General features: G+C 40.1%; 4 protein-coding genes across 9 annotated transcripts; 3 read left to right on the top strand and 1 right to left on the bottom strand.

The window, feature by feature from the left end:
- The first annotated feature begins 416 nt into the window (after window positions 1–416).
- Window positions 417–3,575, top strand: LOC116211358 (grpE protein homolog 2, mitochondrial-like). 4 transcript variants are annotated; one of them, XM_031545717.1, is made up of 6 exons: window positions 417–774; window positions 1,490–1,664; window positions 1,756–1,943; window positions 2,064–2,231; window positions 2,517–2,645; window positions 3,139–3,426. In XM_031545717.1, the coding sequence occupies exons 1-6, from the start codon at window positions 637–639 to the stop codon at window positions 3,229–3,231; spliced, it is 891 nt and encodes a 296-aa protein (XP_031401577.1). In that variant the 5' UTR covers window positions 417–636; the 3' UTR covers window positions 3,232–3,426. The 4 variants fall into 4 exon arrangements, with proteins under 4 accessions (XP_031401577.1, XP_031401593.1, XP_031401584.1 ...); XM_031545733.1 differs by having other exon boundaries at window positions 419–774; window positions 1,490–1,625; XM_031545724.1 differs by having other exon boundaries at window positions 423–774; window positions 1,490–1,625; window positions 1,750–1,943.
- A 174-nt stretch (window positions 3,576–3,749) lies between these two features.
- On the bottom strand, window positions 3,750–6,139 carry LOC116211379. The gene is made up of 3 exons (XM_031545742.1): window positions 5,777–6,139; window positions 4,782–4,904; window positions 3,750–4,157 (listed from the first exon to the last, which is right to left on the bottom strand). The coding sequence occupies exons 1-3, from the start codon at window positions 6,041–6,043 to the stop codon at window positions 4,026–4,028; spliced, it is 522 nt and encodes a 173-aa protein (XP_031401602.1). The 5' UTR covers window positions 6,044–6,139; the 3' UTR covers window positions 3,750–4,025.
- Window positions 6,140–6,995: 856 nt separating this feature from the next.
- Window positions 6,996–11,248, top strand: LOC116214588 (trigger factor-like protein TIG, Chloroplastic). The gene is made up of 13 exons (XM_031549974.1): window positions 6,996–7,440; window positions 7,551–7,634; window positions 7,830–7,958; window positions 8,067–8,155; window positions 8,292–8,475; window positions 8,644–8,734; window positions 8,877–9,031; window positions 9,603–9,695; window positions 9,788–9,880; window positions 10,053–10,133; window positions 10,214–10,363; window positions 10,558–10,653; window positions 10,824–11,248. Exons 1-13 carry the CDS (start codon window positions 7,150–7,152, stop codon window positions 10,899–10,901), a joined length of 1,614 nt encoding a protein of 537 aa, XP_031405834.1. The 5' UTR covers window positions 6,996–7,149; the 3' UTR covers window positions 10,902–11,248.
- Window positions 11,249–11,832: 584 nt separating this feature from the next.
- Window positions 11,833–15,747, top strand: LOC116214598 (serine/threonine-protein phosphatase PP-X isozyme 2). Of its 3 annotated transcripts, none has more exons than XM_031549985.1 (8): window positions 11,961–12,413; window positions 12,979–13,142; window positions 13,840–13,902; window positions 14,015–14,100; window positions 14,311–14,386; window positions 14,757–15,025; window positions 15,094–15,172; window positions 15,296–15,747. In XM_031549985.1, exons 2-8 carry the CDS (start codon window positions 13,023–13,025, stop codon window positions 15,344–15,346), a joined length of 744 nt encoding a protein of 247 aa, XP_031405845.1. In that variant the 5' UTR covers window positions 11,961–12,413; window positions 12,979–13,022; the 3' UTR covers window positions 15,347–15,747. The 3 variants fall into 3 exon arrangements, 2 of the variants coding, with proteins under 2 accessions (XP_031405845.1, XP_031405840.1); XM_031549980.1 differs by having other exon boundaries at window positions 11,985–12,413; window positions 12,990–13,142; XR_004158285.1 differs by lacking the exons at window positions 15,094–15,172; window positions 15,296–15,747 and adding an exon at window positions 14,487–14,581 and having other exon boundaries at window positions 11,833–12,413; window positions 12,990–13,142; window positions 14,757–14,897.
- Window positions 15,748–16,198: the final 451 nt, after the last annotated feature.

Here is a 16,198-nt window from a genome sequence, read left to right as displayed (position 1 = left end):
ATAGAATCCGAGATGAACTAGTCCAATCGAGGCAAAAAAGATGAACAGCAATCACCTAATATTTCCTTCAAAAAAATAACAGAGTGAAAATTATCGAACATTGGATGACAAAGCGATTTGATTGCAATCTAAACGAGCCTTTTCCTTGTATAAAGCCGGATAAATTTCTTGTACTAATTTCAAGAACCAAACACAGGATCCGCATTGATGGAGTTAGCATCAGCACTTGACGAGATGCATCTATAATGCATCATCGAAGAACTTGCTAGGACCCGAGATGCTCGTTAAGACAAATTGTGAGCGGTGTTATGCACAGTTGATGGGAAATGCTCGATGAGAAGAAATCTTCCCTTTTTTCGGTGAATGAGAAGAAATCTTCCCTTATCTATCAAGAAAGAGAAGATATCTTCACTCGTTCTCTAATATATCATAGAAGGGTAAAATCGTCAACAGATATATGTAAACCTAAAACCCTTTGGGCTGCGGTCTTCTTTCTTCCTTCTCAAGCACACTGTTCTGCTCAAAAACCCTTCCCTCAGCCCGCAGAATCAATCCCCAATTCCCCAAATCTCTCTGTGAAATCCCCCAATTTTATTCTTTGGTTGTAATTCATATTCAATTCTTCCTCCATCAGCTATGTCAGCGTCTAGGGTTTTGACTCGCGTCTCCCGGGGCCTCAGCCGTAGCGCTCTGCTTGTCTCTCCCGCGCAGAAGCAACGTTTCTCTGTCCTCTCCGGCCAATTCCACAGCTCCTCACATGATTCTCCGGTACAGGTTAGAAAAAAGTCATCAAGTTCGGATTTTTGCTTTGAATCGAGGTTTTGCTAGGGTTTAACAGTTATGTCAATTGGGGAGCGTTTGCGTTTTCTCCCGGTTCCTTGGTGACGTCTAATTTGGGATTTGGTGATGCTTAGCTACTGTGCTTTTGTTCTCCCGACAAAGGGGAAAAAAAATGATATTTGATGTTTATTATGCAGCTTAGGCTGTCATGGTTTGAGCTTTAAGTAGTTCAGAGCTTTGTATCGATGATAACCTCTGATTACGATGCTCTAAAAATTGATATGTTGTGCAAATTATTGACAATTGCACAAGTTGGAAATAATCATTATACTCTGAATCTCTTATCTTCCTTCATTGACACAATATATCTGCGGAAACTCGATTTTTTTGAGAGGATTCATTGGCTTATGCTTATAGCGAGCTAGCAGCTGAATTTGTAGGTTCAGCTGCCTTGTTCCCACTATGCTTATCATTTTATGTTCCTTTAAACGTTTGTCCAAATTTTGACTGCTGGATATAAGTCGGGATATTGAATTAAGTTTTTGGTTTTGGTTGTTGGATAAACGGACATGGCTTTTCTTTTTTTGGTTCTGAATATCAGCAATTATTCAGCTCAAAGATTACGCCTGTTATCTTACACTGAGTGCATGATTCAGTAGGATGCATGACTCACTCTTCTCCTATCTCTTGGCATTCGATTAAATATCAGGCTCATGTGTTGAATCAATTTCCTCATAGTTCATCCTTGTTGCAACGATTTGGAATCTCCTCATCTGCTACCCCTGAACCAGAAAAGGAGCAGGGGAATACTGCAGAGAAGGAGAGTGCTGAGGCCACAAAAGGAGGTGAGGAAACGAAAGCGCCTGATCAAGTGGGAAAATCAGGTTCTCATTTGGAATCAATTTGGGCAGTATCTAAAACTATTATAGAGGAGCAGAGGTAATAACGAATTGCATTTTTCTGGTTTAGATTCAGAGAGCGAGGATGAGCTATCAATGGAGGATTTGGTGAAACTTGTGGCGGAGAAGGAAGAACTTCTGAAAGCGAAGCACAAACAGATTGAGGAAATGCAAGACAAGGTCCTGAGAAGCTACGCAGAAATGGAAAATGTGATGGACAGGACTAGGCGAGAAGCTGAGAATGCAAAGAAATATGCCGTACAGGTTTGGTCTATTTAGCAGTTTCACTTTGTATATTGTTGCTCTTACTGTGTTATTCTGTTCATTAGTTGCCTTTTTTTTTTCTTCTCCCCATCGGTATGCTAATTTTGGTACATGCTACAGAGTTTTGCGAAAAGCTTACTGGATGTTGCTGACAATCTGGGAAGAGCTTCTTCTGTTGTCAAAGAGGGTTTCAGTAAGATTGATACTTCAAAAGATGCCAGTGGTGCAGTTCCGTTGTTAAAAACTCTCCTGGAAGGCGTTGAAATGACTGAGAAGCAGCTCTTGGAGGTACTTGATTTTCATTTTGATAGCGGTAACTACTTAGGTGGCTCAGGAGTGAGAATGATGGACCAAGATTCTGTTTAGTTACTATTAAAGTGATTGCTGAAAAGCATAGGATAAGTCGTGGTTATGGGAGTCCGATCAGATAGGTCCTTTGTAGCATGAGCAATTTTACAGTAATATATCACTTGGTTTTTGTGTATGGATCTCACAATGTGATTAATTTCTGTGGAGTTGTACTGCAGCGCATCATTTTTTCATGTTAAGTCTTATCTTTGCCTTTATTTTCAGGTATTTAAAAAATCTGGAATTGAAAAATATGATCCGACAAACGAACCATTCGATCCACACCGGCACAATGCGGTCTTTCAAGTACCTGATGGTTCAAAACCTCCGGGCACAGTCGCGGCTGTTCTAAAGGTATGCCATTAATATATCTGATGTTTTGAGCTGTCATAATGGAGTATTATGTTTGTCCATTACCTCTTATTGGAAAAAATATGATTAGAGGAATAAATATTGGATTCATTGCTTGTGTTTTCCTTGCTTTCTTTGCTTTTCAAGAAGGAAAACAGAAGATTGGAATAACTTGCCCATCTTATGTGCGTGTGTATATATATACCAAATAAAAGAGTGCTAAAGTCTCTTTTCAGCTCCTCTTCAGTTCTTCCTGTTTCTAGCAATACACCTTATTCTTAGAGAGGTCGACTAGGGATCAGTCTTTTTATGACGTATTATCTGACTATCTTAGTTACTCGGGTTTTTGGAGACTGCCATAGGCCCATAGTAGTTCATGGAGAAATTTAATGTATCGGATTTTTTACCAACAAAAGTAAGTCCGGTTTTTATGGTGTCATTTGCTAATTCATTCCAAAGACATCATGAAGACTGACTAATTGTTTTCTTTTTGCAGCCTGGGTACATGCTCTATGACAGAGTTCTGCGACCGGCTGAAGTTGGGGTGACCAAGGAGGTGGAGAACAACAATGACACATCTGACAACTGATAAGCTGTAGCTCGAAACACCATATGGCGCTGGAAAATTTGGTTGAGCAATTCAAGAAATGATGGAACACCTTCAAATCCATGTATCTGGAAATGTTGGCAGGAGGAGGTTTCTGACAACTTTCAAAATTTTGCATCTGCCTGTGAGAGAAACATAAACTGTTCTAGCATAGCTTAAAGAGGCATCTAGCGAGTTGAACCTTTTTTTTTTTAGCCTTTTTCCCTCATATTTATTGTGTATCAACGTAGGAGAAGATCTCCTTATTTTGGTTGCCAGAAAATTTTTTGCTTTTTCTTGCCAGTCCAGGATAAAATATATCAAGATGAGTCTGCTCATTTTCTGTACTTCTCGCTTCTACTGGAGATCCTTATAGCTGCTTTGCAGTCTTGCAAGATTTGCTTTCAAATCTATGTTTCCATAATGAAAATTAATACAACATTTCTAGTGGCTGATAATGCGCCGATGCTTGCATAACACCCGAGTTGAGGAACGTTTTACATTCTCCCCTCGAGATCTCGGAAATGAATCATCTTCGTCATGCTCCTTGAAAGACAAAGAAACTGATCATCTTCCACTCAGCAAGAAGCAATAAAGCTTCCTAACTATACGTACCCACATAAACACTATGTATTTTAACCGAGCAGAGTGAGACAGTCAGAACACTCTAGATTTTTCTATATGTACAGCTGCACCTGAAGCGCCTGAAGCCTACTAATTACAATCTAAAAACAAAGGTAGAAGACCCAACCCAATGCTCCAAATCAGTATCTTCTCTGGCCGGGACAACATCAGCATCAACCAGTGGACCAAAACCCACTTGAGCTTGCTTCCTTCAATTGGGCATCTTCATCCTCAATTCCACTGCTGTTTCCATTGTCTGTACCTTCCAAGTCCAATCCCAGATTCAAGTCGCTCTTTCTAGAATCCTGCAGGAAGAGATTACAGACATAATTTAATTTTTTTTCCCCGGCAGATTATTAAACATTCAAGAGTTATAAGCGGTCACAATATTCCTTAGTCACAAGCTGTTACATAAAATCCCGATAATAAACCCATGTCTTGTTGAAACAGCCTACTTCAAAAGGCCATATGGATCCCGTCCACATGCTAAAAACTAGTTCCCTCTCAAACGAATGGATCATTCAGTGAATTCTCAATGTTCCAGCATTTTTTTGCTCTCCCATTTTCTTTTTAAAAATTGATAATGTGTTCACTTGTGTTAGAAATAGCACCAAGAGGGCAGGAACCTATATCCAAAAGGATACATGAGAGAGGTACAAAAGAGAGAAAAGAATAAAAGTCGAACTGATGACAGAGAGCCAACCAGAACAGCAGCATCCTAATCCTATTAACCATTGTCCCAAAACACGTCCATTCTACAAGAATGCTTTGTAAACAAGCCTTTCAGAAAGGGCAAGGCAAACGAGTGAACTACAGAAAATAGAAATTTAATATCCTACATTCCTAAAAAGATTATAAACCACATAAATTGTATAATAAAGACTATTCAGCAAAGACAAAAGTCAATGAAGTTGGGTTTTCAGCATCACCTGCATCTCCTCATCCATATCACGCTTCTCAAAAATCTCATCATTCTTAACAATTGGCTTTCGAAGAGCTTCTTCATTAGACTTCTTCGCAACAGCCTTACTTTGTTCATCTAGTACAGCAATCTGCACAGGTATAAGGATCAAGCCCATGATCAATTTGACATATGACAAGCAACAGATGGACAAGTTAACTTTGCAAGTTGAAAATATTGATATGAAAACAAGGATCATAAACAGTAGTCTGCTCTTGAATATCTATCTACAATGAACCAGAAAACGAGCAAGCACTCTGGACATGTTTCATTCTGCAGAATTTTCTCATCAAATTCTAGAAAACTATTTTACTTTTACTTTTTCTTCAAAAAAAAAGAGAGAGACAGAAAGCAGAGAACCCTTTGAAAAATAAAACATACCTGAAAGTTTTCCCAGAAATTCTTTTCTGAAAACAAGTAAATATCCATAAACCATTGAATTGAACATGGTATATAATATATAGTGCCAAAATGAAAATCTGGGTATGCAAATCACTATTCTCATGATTTTGCCTAAAATTAAAGGTGGTGGCTTGTCCAACAAAAACTTTCAAACACATATGGGAATCTCCGACGAGGCAACTGTGGAAAAACTAGAAATCATAGAACTTCAGAGATAGGTTACCCAGAAAAAGAATTACACGACTTGGGAGCTGGGACTACTACTATAGAAACATGTTCAGCAGAACATGCCCAAATGGGAACCGGAACCAGAGCCAAAAACACCGACATGGTGACTACCAGGTTCACCAACAACATAACCCTAGGGACAAGCAAAGCAACAGCAGACTAATACTAAGAAATTCCCAGCAGAAAGAACAAGGAAACAACCATCGGTTCACTCTTCCAGACAAAATCAGAGGACAAGAACTCATTTTTCCAACAGAAGCTGGTCAATCGTCGCCCAAAAACCCTACAAAGGCATAGCATGCAAAAACAAAAAGAACAAAAAGGATAACTTACGGGAGTGTAGCGGAACTTGCGCCTCCGGGGCTCCTCCTCCTCCTCGGCCGCAGCTGGGGCGCCGCCACCGGAGGAGATTGGGGTCCAGCGGCAGAGGCAGAGGCTACTTCCAGAACCGTTGGCCTGGGAGTGAGAGCTGCTGAGGGTCGGCTTGGAGGGTGACACGTGGACCCACTTCTTCTTCCACCTCCTCACCGGGCCGTTGAACACGGTGGTGGAGCCATACCGAGACGACGACCGTCCCATCCTGGACCCCACTGCGTCCATCTCGGGCCCCCGGAATCAGCTTTCCAGGCCGGGTACTTTTGTTGGGCTCGGTCTCGTTGGTGGGGGGGTGGGGGGGAGAGGGAGAGAGGGAGAGAGAGAGTGATGAATAGTAAGAGAGCTGATTAAGCGCAGACAGACACAGAGACAGAGTGGCGGTTTTAGTTAAAGAAAAAAAAAAAAGGAATGTTCAACAAAATTATGCGTATGGCCTCTTGACTTTTTGACCTTTTAAGTTTCACCCCCCATATTTTCACCCCCAGACTCATTTGTACGGAGGAAAACTGCAATTAAGCTCCTAAAGCACAAGCATTTTTGGGAATGATGGTGTGCTCGATTTTGCCAACAATAACTTGTAATCACGTTATATTTTTAGATTACGATCATTTTTATTTTGAAATTGAAAAGTTCTAACGAATACCTTTATGTTTTATTTTTTTTATTCAATTCACGAGAAAAGAAAATAGTTCAAAATTTTGTTTTAAATTGAAAGTATTTTCCAACGACTTTCTCGAATTAGATAGAAGTTTTGTGATAATTAATTGCATGAAGTTCTCCTCATACCATTGAGAATTGCTTCAAGCTAGTCTCTGAGTGATAAAAGTTATTACAATCATTAAAATTTCTCATAAATAATCTAAAAGAGCTTGCTTGGTTATTTAAGAGCATGATTTTCATGATGAAAACTCATGTCCAAGTCATATTTTAAAGATCATGTAGGAAAATACTCCCTATTGAGTCACTTACACAATCTATAAGGCGGGAATGACCCATGCCAAGAGCTCGGTGCAAGGAGGCGCTAAACTTGAAGCTCCACTTTATGGGTTCGAACTTCGAATCCATAAAATGAAACAATTGAGGGGTGCAAAATTCGACTAACACAAAACATGGGGGCAAATGTATTTGCCTATTAAGGACCTGTAATTCTCCGCTCATGAAACGTACCGCATTGACTCATTTCGTTCCCCCTCGAAATATCTCTGTTTTATCTTCTTCTTTTTCTTCTTCTTCTCCATATCATCATCATCTCCGACGGTCCCAACAGAGCTCAAAGCCAGCAGCTTTCTCTATCCACTGCAGCAACAGCGAGCTCGTAAAAGCTCCTGCGGATGTCAACAATGGAGCTCTGTATCAGCTCCACAGCCCCACATCGCAGTCTTCACTCCTCCCTCTCTAGAGACTCTTTGTCTCTCCCAAGTTGCTCGAGCGTTCGATTCAGGCAGACGGGTCTCAATTTCCAGCACAAGCTCTCATTCCTCTCGGGCCACGCTCACCCGCTCGAGCCTCTCGTTTCACCTTCTATTCCTCGGCGCTTTGCTGCTTCTGTTGCCGTCGGTACCGAGAGTGACCGGCTTCCCGCGGACATTAAAGTTTCAGAGGTTGAAGAGCCCAACAGCAGAGTGAGTTTCTGTCTTCGATGGGGGACAATGATTTTGTCGTGGATTCATAGTTAGAATGATCTTTTGATGATTCATTGCTCAATATCGTTTATTTACTTTGTATTCATCAGGTTAGACTCAGTGTAGAGGTTCCACCTGCTGTATGCGAGGATTGCTACAGAAGGGTCATGAAGGAATTGACGAAGCAATCGAAGGTGAATAACTTCAATTTTAGTGCCTCCATTGCCATGCTAAATGCTAAGTAGTATCGACTCGAAGAAGCAAGTTTTCAGCTTTTGTGAGTTTCACGTTGAATTGGATGATATGCTGTGCCGATTTATACATGTAAATGAAAGGCAGCCTTAGTTTAAGTTCAGTCATTAGTGTCTCTGATATATTCTGGAACCCAGATCCCGGGATTTCGTCCAGGAAAGCATGTCCCCGAGAGTATTCTTCTCAGTTACGTTGGAAAGAAAAACGTACAGAAGGCCACGGTTGAATCCATACTAGAGAGGACTATTCCACATGCAATGTCTTCGGTAGGTCAAACTAATGTCACTGCCTTTATCATCGGGATGATCTAGTAGATTAATGTCTTTGACCGAGTGATCGTATTCTTAGAGAAAAAAAGTATTTGTATTACATAGGTGTCGGGGAGGGCTTTGAAGGATTCTGTTCGCATTGTTACCAAGTACTCTGATATGGAGCAGGCCTATTCATCACAAAGCTCCCTCAGGTTGTCCTTACATTCATGCTATTTCTTTTACCTATCTGTCAGTCAAAACGAGGAGATCATATTGCGAGTGAAATCGATGCTTACTGGAAGTTTTTGAGCATGTGCATCCTAATTGATGGTTTAAATTTTATTTTAGATACGACGTTATCGTAGACGTGGCTCCTGAAGTTAAATGGGTTCCTGAAGATGGATACAAGAACTTGAAAATTGTGGTCGAGATTGACCGCGATATTGATGCACAGGAAGCCTGCAAAGAAGAATTGAAGCGTAGGCACAAGTCACTAGGTGCATTAAGGATAGTAACTGATCGAGGACTACAGGTAACTAATGTTTAAAGCCACAATGACATTGCTAATATGCTCACTTTTTATTTCTATTATTGAAAAGTATTTTTTTGCTCAAGTGCAATGTATATTTAGGCTGAAAAGGACACTTCATGTGTACTGTGTATTCCCAGTGTGCTTAGCTCCATCATGAAACTTTTGCAGATGGGTGATGTTGCTGTCCTAGATATATCAGCAACAACAATTGATCAAGACGAGTCTAATGTCCAAAGAATTCCTTCAGCAGAGAGCAAAGGTTTGTGCAATTTTTCTAGAAAATGGTTAGACATGGCATAAAAGGAAAAAAAGAAACTACAGAAATCAGTGGGAATTTAAAAATGTTGTAGTTGAATTGCAAAATGAGAATTTTCCTCGGTCTACTGCTGATTCATCTACAGGATACCAGTTTGATACTGAAGATGGTGATAAAGTGCTCCCTGGTTTCGTCGATTCAATAATTGGAATTCGGCAGGGTGAGACGAAGGCCTTCCCTCTTGCTTTTCCTGAATCATGGAGGCAAGAAGATCTCCGTGGTGTCAATGCTTTATTTACAGTGAGTACACGCGGTATCTTGTTTCCAATATAGCTTGAGATTCATGGAAAATTTTGTTGTAAAGAAAGGTTCACAGTCAAGGGACTTGGAAGTGCTGTTCGGAGATACTCTTTAGGATGAGTTTAAAAGATGACTTCATTAACTTTTTGGATAAGTTTTTGCTCAAAGATTAATCTTTCGGATAAGTGGCAGACTTAATTAATTTATAATATGGATCGTATTTTTTTTTCCCCATAGTTTCTCAAATTTTAAATATCTTCACAAGGAAATGACTGAAAACTGGATCGTGATGTTTAGGAAAAAAGTTTCTGTTCTTGTTTTCTGAACACAGATCTGATGGAGTCAAAATTTTTTTTGGTCCTGTTCATTATGAAATAGTCGAATGGCATTTACTGTAACTGTACCAGATATTTTTTTATTGTGACTTTTTATTTTGGAAGGCAATATAAGAGAGTTGATCTAAAATTATTTTTCATTGTCTTCTCCATCTGCAAGTACATACAGGCCCTTATATGTTAGACGAAGCTTCTTCTCCAAAACTAAATATTTACGCCCATGTACAACTTGGTAGGTTGAATGCAAGGAGCTATTCTACAGAGAGTTGCCAGAATTAGATGATTCCATCGCCGAAAAGCTTCTTCCTGGATGCACCACCCTTAAGGAGGTAACTGCTTCATACAATACCTGCATAATTTCTTTAATGTAAAAACCCAAAGTTGGTTAGCCTATGACAAATTGTTTCCCATCAACCTTCAGGTTGAAGAGTCACTGTCGGCAAAATGCCGAGAAGTAGAGGAGACTGCTAGAGAACAAGCAACCGATAATGCTATACTAGACCAGCTCCGCAAGGTTCTTACAGCAATTTGACAGATACTTCTGATTAGTGTTCTCTCCTGACTAAAAAGGAGAAAAACTTCATTCATCAATGAAGCCAAATGAAGGAAAAATGGATATCTAGTAAAGAAAGCAAATATTATATACCTTGAGTATAACTAGACTTGTTTCCTTCTACCTTCTTTAGATGGTGGAGATTGATATACCGAGATCGTTGTTTGAGGAACAAGGCCGACAACTCTATGGAGCCCAACTTCTACAGATGCAGGTCAGTGTTCATAAACTCTCCGTTTCGGAAATTTATTCCCCTATGGCAACTCCATGTCTTTGTGGGTTATCTTGAGACAGGCGAGCATGAAGTTAAACGAGCAGCAGTTGGCCTCTCTTTCTAGCCCAAAGGCAGTGAACGAGTACTTGGAAAGCCAGAAGGAGAACATAATTAGCATTATAAAACAGAACTTGGCGGTGGGAGATATATTTAAACGCGAAAATCTCCAGGTAAATACGAGATTTTCATCATCTTTAGAAGATGATACATTTGTACTATTCCTTGCCTGGATAATAGTCAGACCTAACTAAGCGAATGGAATAAAATCCTTGCTTTGTCCATTCATGAGTTCCCGTTCTTGAACAGCCCCATGTCTCCTTTCTGATCATCGGAGATTGATAATTGCTTTCCCAACTTTATGCAGTTCTCCTCTGAGGAGCTTGTCAAGGAGGTCAGGAGCTCCATTGAAGAATTCAAACGGCATAAACAAGATTATGATGAGGATCGTATCCAGGAGCAGGTTCGTGTGGCCAACTCGATTTCAGTGAAATCATTTATTGGGTTTTTGTTCCCTTTGTTTTGAATATCAGAATCCCGGAGCATTTTTTGGTGTCTGAATCTTATCGGAATGAGAATGTGAATGATGATCAGGCTGCTAATTAGTTTCCTCTTTTTTCCGAAAAATGGTAGGTTCAAGAGATACTGGAAGGAGCCAAGGTGCTCGAGTGGCTGAAGGAGCAAGCAGAGATCCAATACGTAACACGGTGAAATTTACATCAATGGAGCCAGATGGAGTTTTGTTTCCTACGAGTAATATTCGTTCTCCTTTGTACAAATTGGCTTAGCATAATGAGGTTGGATTGTAAATTTCTTGGTGCCCCGACGGAAGAAGCTATCCCCGAGCATATGTCCGGATCCTCTTCCTTTTGGTTTCAACAACAGGGGGGGTTGAGCATACAGCCAATGGACCACTTCCTGGCCTTTGTTGTTTCAACCTAGACGGTTGATTCGTGGGGGATCGAACTTTGCACAAACCGAGAACATGAAGACCTCGCTCCAGAAAATCCGACACGAGACTGCTTCTTGTCCTCGTGCTCAGTGGCACTTATGCTTAAGCGAGTATCTCGATTTCTTTCACAATCTTAAAGGGTGTTGCTAGCGAATCGAGATCACAAGGATGCCAAAATCCGAGTTTCCCCGGACAGAAACGTCGAGATTTGAAGCATCGGGACTGATTGATCTTAGCTTAACAGTCCAATGGGCCAACTGGAGCTCAGCATTAAAAAAAAACTGTTTTAAGTTTTTCAAATAAATTTGGTATTTTAAATAAAATCAAGTGTGGAAAAATTGATTTTTTTTTACTATTATATCTTGTATGGAATGCATTTAAAATGTAGGAATTCATTAGCAAAGGTTTTCAAAATTTGAAATTAAAGTTGTTAGTTCCAAATGAATTGAATTCTGACTAAATCTTGTTGATTTTAGGCCGATTTAAATTCCAATGTAAATCTTACATTTTTAAAGCAAATCTGGTGTCATTTGGATTCCAAACAGCATATTTCATTTGAACTCTCGTGAAATGAATTGAATTTTTGTGTTTTGGAGGATTCTAAACGGACTGTTAAGCTCTCGAAATATATTAAGTGAAATTTGATTGAGTTTGACTAAGGAAAAAATATAATTAATAAATAACCTAAATTGATTCATGTATTTTGACACTTAATTCTTTTAAATAAAGTTTGGGATAAGCTTGGGAATGAAGAAAATTAATGTTTGGGGGAGTTTTGTTCATTATTGGGTCTCGAATATGAATTAGTCGGAATCAATTAAATTTTAATCCATCAACATACAGAGCACAAGAAAAAAGGGAAATCTAATTTCCCTGATTCTTAATGAATAATAAGGGAAAAAGAAAAGGAAAAAATAAAGAAATTGGAGACCACGTAGCTCACACAGAACAGCACAGTAGCAGCTGTGGTTAGAGAGAGAGAGAGAGAGAGGAGTGAACCGACTGTGTGTCGCAGATCGACTGGGTTCGTCTCTAGAGAGAGAAAGAGGAAGGACTGTAGAGAGAGAGAGAGAGGGTGGGAGCGTGAGGTGGGGGAGGTAGAGGTAGAGAGGTGGGGGAGAGAGAGGGAGATGTCGGACCTGGACAGACAGATAGAGCAGTTGAAGAGGTGTGAGCCGCTCAAGGAGTCGGAGGTGAAGGCTCTCTGCCTCAAAGCCATGGAAATCCTTGTCGAGGAGAGCAACGTCCAGCGCGTAGATGCCCCCGTAACTGTAATCCCCTTTCCCCTTCTATCTCACTCAGTCACTCAGTGTTTACCTACGTTCACTTCAATCTTCCCCCTTTTCAGTTAATTCAGTGCCTTGTTTCTTCTTCCATTGAATTTCTGCCAGTAGAGCAGTAGGGCAGACAGCTACTTGCTTCCTTTGGTCTTGTGGGGTTTGCTTGACTAGTCGGTTCTCAGTTGGGGTTTCGATTTCTTGATAGGCAATTGGTTATCGGGTGCTCTCTTGGTGTCTTATTGTTCCACTTCTTGATGTTTCGACCTAATCCTAATCTCTCACACGCACAAGAACGGCATGATAGAGAAAGCGTTCTATGCAATGTTCAGGTTCAGTCACCTCATTGTTGTTCACGCCCAATGAGATAATAGCAGGCACCGATTTCTTCGTGGTCGTTCTTTAGTATGTAAAATTTCGGAACTTTTGATTCCATTTCGGGTGTTTAGGTGGGGTTGAACTTGGAAAGAAAGTGATTGTTTTGTATGCTGTTCTAGGTTCAGCTTCTGGTGCAATGACTTGAATGATTTTGAGGCTCTTGAATCTTGAACTTATGCAGTCTTTGCGCAGATTTGCGGGGACATTCATGGCCAATTCTATGACATGAAAGAGCTCTTCAAAGTCGGAGGCGACTGCCCGAAGACCAACTACTTATTTTTGGGGGATTTTGTTGACAGGGGGTTTTATTCTGTCGAGACGTTCCTCCTTCTACTTGCTCTGAAGGTAAATCATTGATATCCTTTCCTCTCCCATGCAAGCTGCTTTTTGTTCTTCAATGATGCATCTGCTTTCTTTCCAGAACTGATAATTTTTTGCTCCAATTATAGTATAGGTTTCCCTTTGCTTTATGAGCTTACATTTTTGTCCCTCCACTTCTTTTCATGAATCACGCCAATCTCGTTTGCAAAGTTGACATTGACTGGATCCTTCTTCTGAGGTGCACTTTGTGACCTTCTAATTCTGGGTTACAACTTATACGAGGACAAGTGTTTGTTCCTCTGAGGACGGGGTGGTTTGGATTTCATTTTTCAGCTGCCTGCTCTGTGTAGTTCAATTATTCAAACAAGCACTTGTGCCAGTGCACAAACAACATTCTATTTTGATGATAAATTGTTGCATATAACTGAATCCACCAATCTTCCATTTGGTTGCTGGAGTGATGTCACAAAAGTTTCATGAGTTCCTTGAATGTTTGAGGAGATCTCATACGATCATTATAGATTCTTGATGGCTTATAATCTTTTCAGGACTGTACAGTGGGTGTTGGTGAAAATTCATCTCAGCTTCATTTGCACTTTCCATGGCAAATATTAGTTGCGATTTTGCATGCATGATCTGGATTCCTATCTTCTGTTTTTCTTCATTGCCATTTTAATCTTTATGTTTATTTTTCTCTTGACCATGTTATATCTGCATTTAGGTCAGATACCCTGATCGAATAACACTTATCAGAGGAAACCATGAAAGTCGGCAGATTACACAGGTGAACCCACATTCTATATTATTTTTCACCAGAGGTTTTTAGTTAATTTATGCTTTTGTTCTTTGTATCTTATGTATATTCAGTATGCTTACATTGTTATTGCGTTGTATAGGTATATGGTTTCTACGATGAGTGCCTGCGAAAATATGGCTCGGCGAACGTTTGGAGATATTGCACTGATATATTTGATTATCTAAGGTTTGTCATTCTTTTATGCTTTAGAAAGTCAAGGCATTTTGAAGTATTTGTTGCTACTGATTGTGCTGCAGCATTACAAATATTTCAAATTGTTATATGTTGTTTTTGTGGGCATTCTTTTGCACAGACTATTTATTGTTGCATATCGGAATTGGTTAAGCTATGATGAGCAGTTTTGCTTGTAGATTTTAATTATAATGTGTATTACAGTTTGTCTGCGCTCATCGAGAACAAGGTTTTCAGTGTCCATGGTGGTCTCTCTCCTGCCATATCGACACTAGACCAGGTAAGAGAACTCATCCCTGCATATCTTGACTTTTTGTCCATATCTTCTAATTGAGAATACTAGTATAGACCTGCAACTGTTGTCTTTTTACTTGTGGTAGGGCATTCGCTTCATGGTAGAGCCAGTAGAATAATTTAGGTTCTGCAAATAGAAATTGAATAACTGGGAGATCTTCAAAGAGTGGAAGACGCAAATGTAAGACCTGATACCATGTTGTTTTTTCTGGGTCTAGTATCCATGATGTTTTGGGTCTTCTAGGATGGCTATGAACAATAAATTAATGAAGAACAGATCATTCACATATAACCCCTGGCTACTTCTGTTCTTTATGTTACAGCTTCTATATATATTCATGCTTTATGCTTTTCAGATCCGAATAATTGATCGGAAGCAAGAAGTGCCTCACGATGGTGCCATGTGTGATCTGTTGTGGTCTGATCCCGAGGACACGGTTGATGGGTGGGGCCTGAGTCCGCGAGGTGCGGGTTTCTTATTTGGTGGCAGTGTTGTCACGTCTTTTAACCACTCGAACAATGTCGATTACATATGCCGAGCACACCAACTTGTGATGGAAGGATATAAGTGGATGTTTAACAACCAAATAGTCACAGTGTGGTCCGCCCCAAACTACTGTTACAGGTAAGATATAGTCAACTCATAGTAATTATATAAGTTCCAGGTCTCACTCCCCGTTGCATGTGCTGTAGGTGTGGTAATGTAGCTGCAATTCTTGAGCTCGATGAGAACTTGAACAAGCAATTTCGGGTGTTTGATGCCGCTCCGCAGGTTCGTGCATGTCTATTCCCCTTTAGATTGAATTGATGGAAGTTCTTCAACTTCAAACTAAAGAAATAATATTTCAAGGTTCCGGTTTCTTGTCGGTAATCATTATTTTCTAATGGTGTGCAGGAATCGAGAGGGGCCCCTGCCAAGAAGCCCGCACCAGATTACTTCTTGTGATTCTTCAGAGCTCAGACTTTTCTTCCCACTCGAGATAGCCGAAATTTCTCGGATCATGAAGATGATGCAGTGAGTTGTAACATGGAGATGGTTGTCTGACCTCTCTACGAATGTCTCCACACCGAAGTCGGGACTGCTTCCGGGTCACTGCTATTATTGAGAGAGTGCCTTCCATTTTTATTTTTTTCCCCCTCTTTTTCTCTACCCATCCGTGATGTTTTATTTTCAATTGTATGTATCCATAGTTCCTTCGTTGTGTGTGATGAAGGCTGGTTGATTCAATTGAAAACCCCACCATTTTTGTTTGATTGATGAAGAGATGATGATGATGTTTACGGTAGTTAATTTCCATAGAAAATTTGTGGAATGAAGAACACATAAAGAGAGGATTTTTATCACTACCATCCCTGCCTGTCCCGTCGGGTGTTTTATTTTTTGGCTCTGGACTTTGGAAAAATAAGGGTTTTTTTTTTAAATGAATAAGGTTGTGTTTGTTTGGACTTGAAATTTCAGCACTTAATGTAAGTGTTAAAATTTTAAATAAAAGTTGGGATTTTATAGTTACCTCGGACTCTCTCTCTCTCTTTTTTTTTTAATTTCAATTTTGATTCAGCATTTTCATATTATTTTAATATTTTCTGAAAAAAGGAAAATAAAAAAAGGGAAGTTGCAGGCATCAAGACATCAGGGGGCAGTGATGGCTCCGATTTCGGCCATCATTGCCCCCAACAAGGTCGTTGGCGATCTTAACCTCGTCTAAGGAAGTGATGGCCTAGATAGGGTAGGAGCCTCGGTCGCCCCCTCTCAGTGGCCGATGCTTGCCTCCCTCTCTCTTCCTCTTATCGGGTGCGT

This window comes from Punica granatum, chromosome 1 (assembly GCF_007655135.1).
Source record: "Punica granatum isolate Tunisia-2019 chromosome 1, ASM765513v2, whole genome shotgun sequence".
Taxonomy (NCBI): Eukaryota; Viridiplantae; Streptophyta; class Magnoliopsida; order Myrtales; family Lythraceae; genus Punica; species Punica granatum.
Note: the sequence above shows the minus strand (reverse complement) of the source record. Positions and strands in the feature narration are given on the sequence as shown.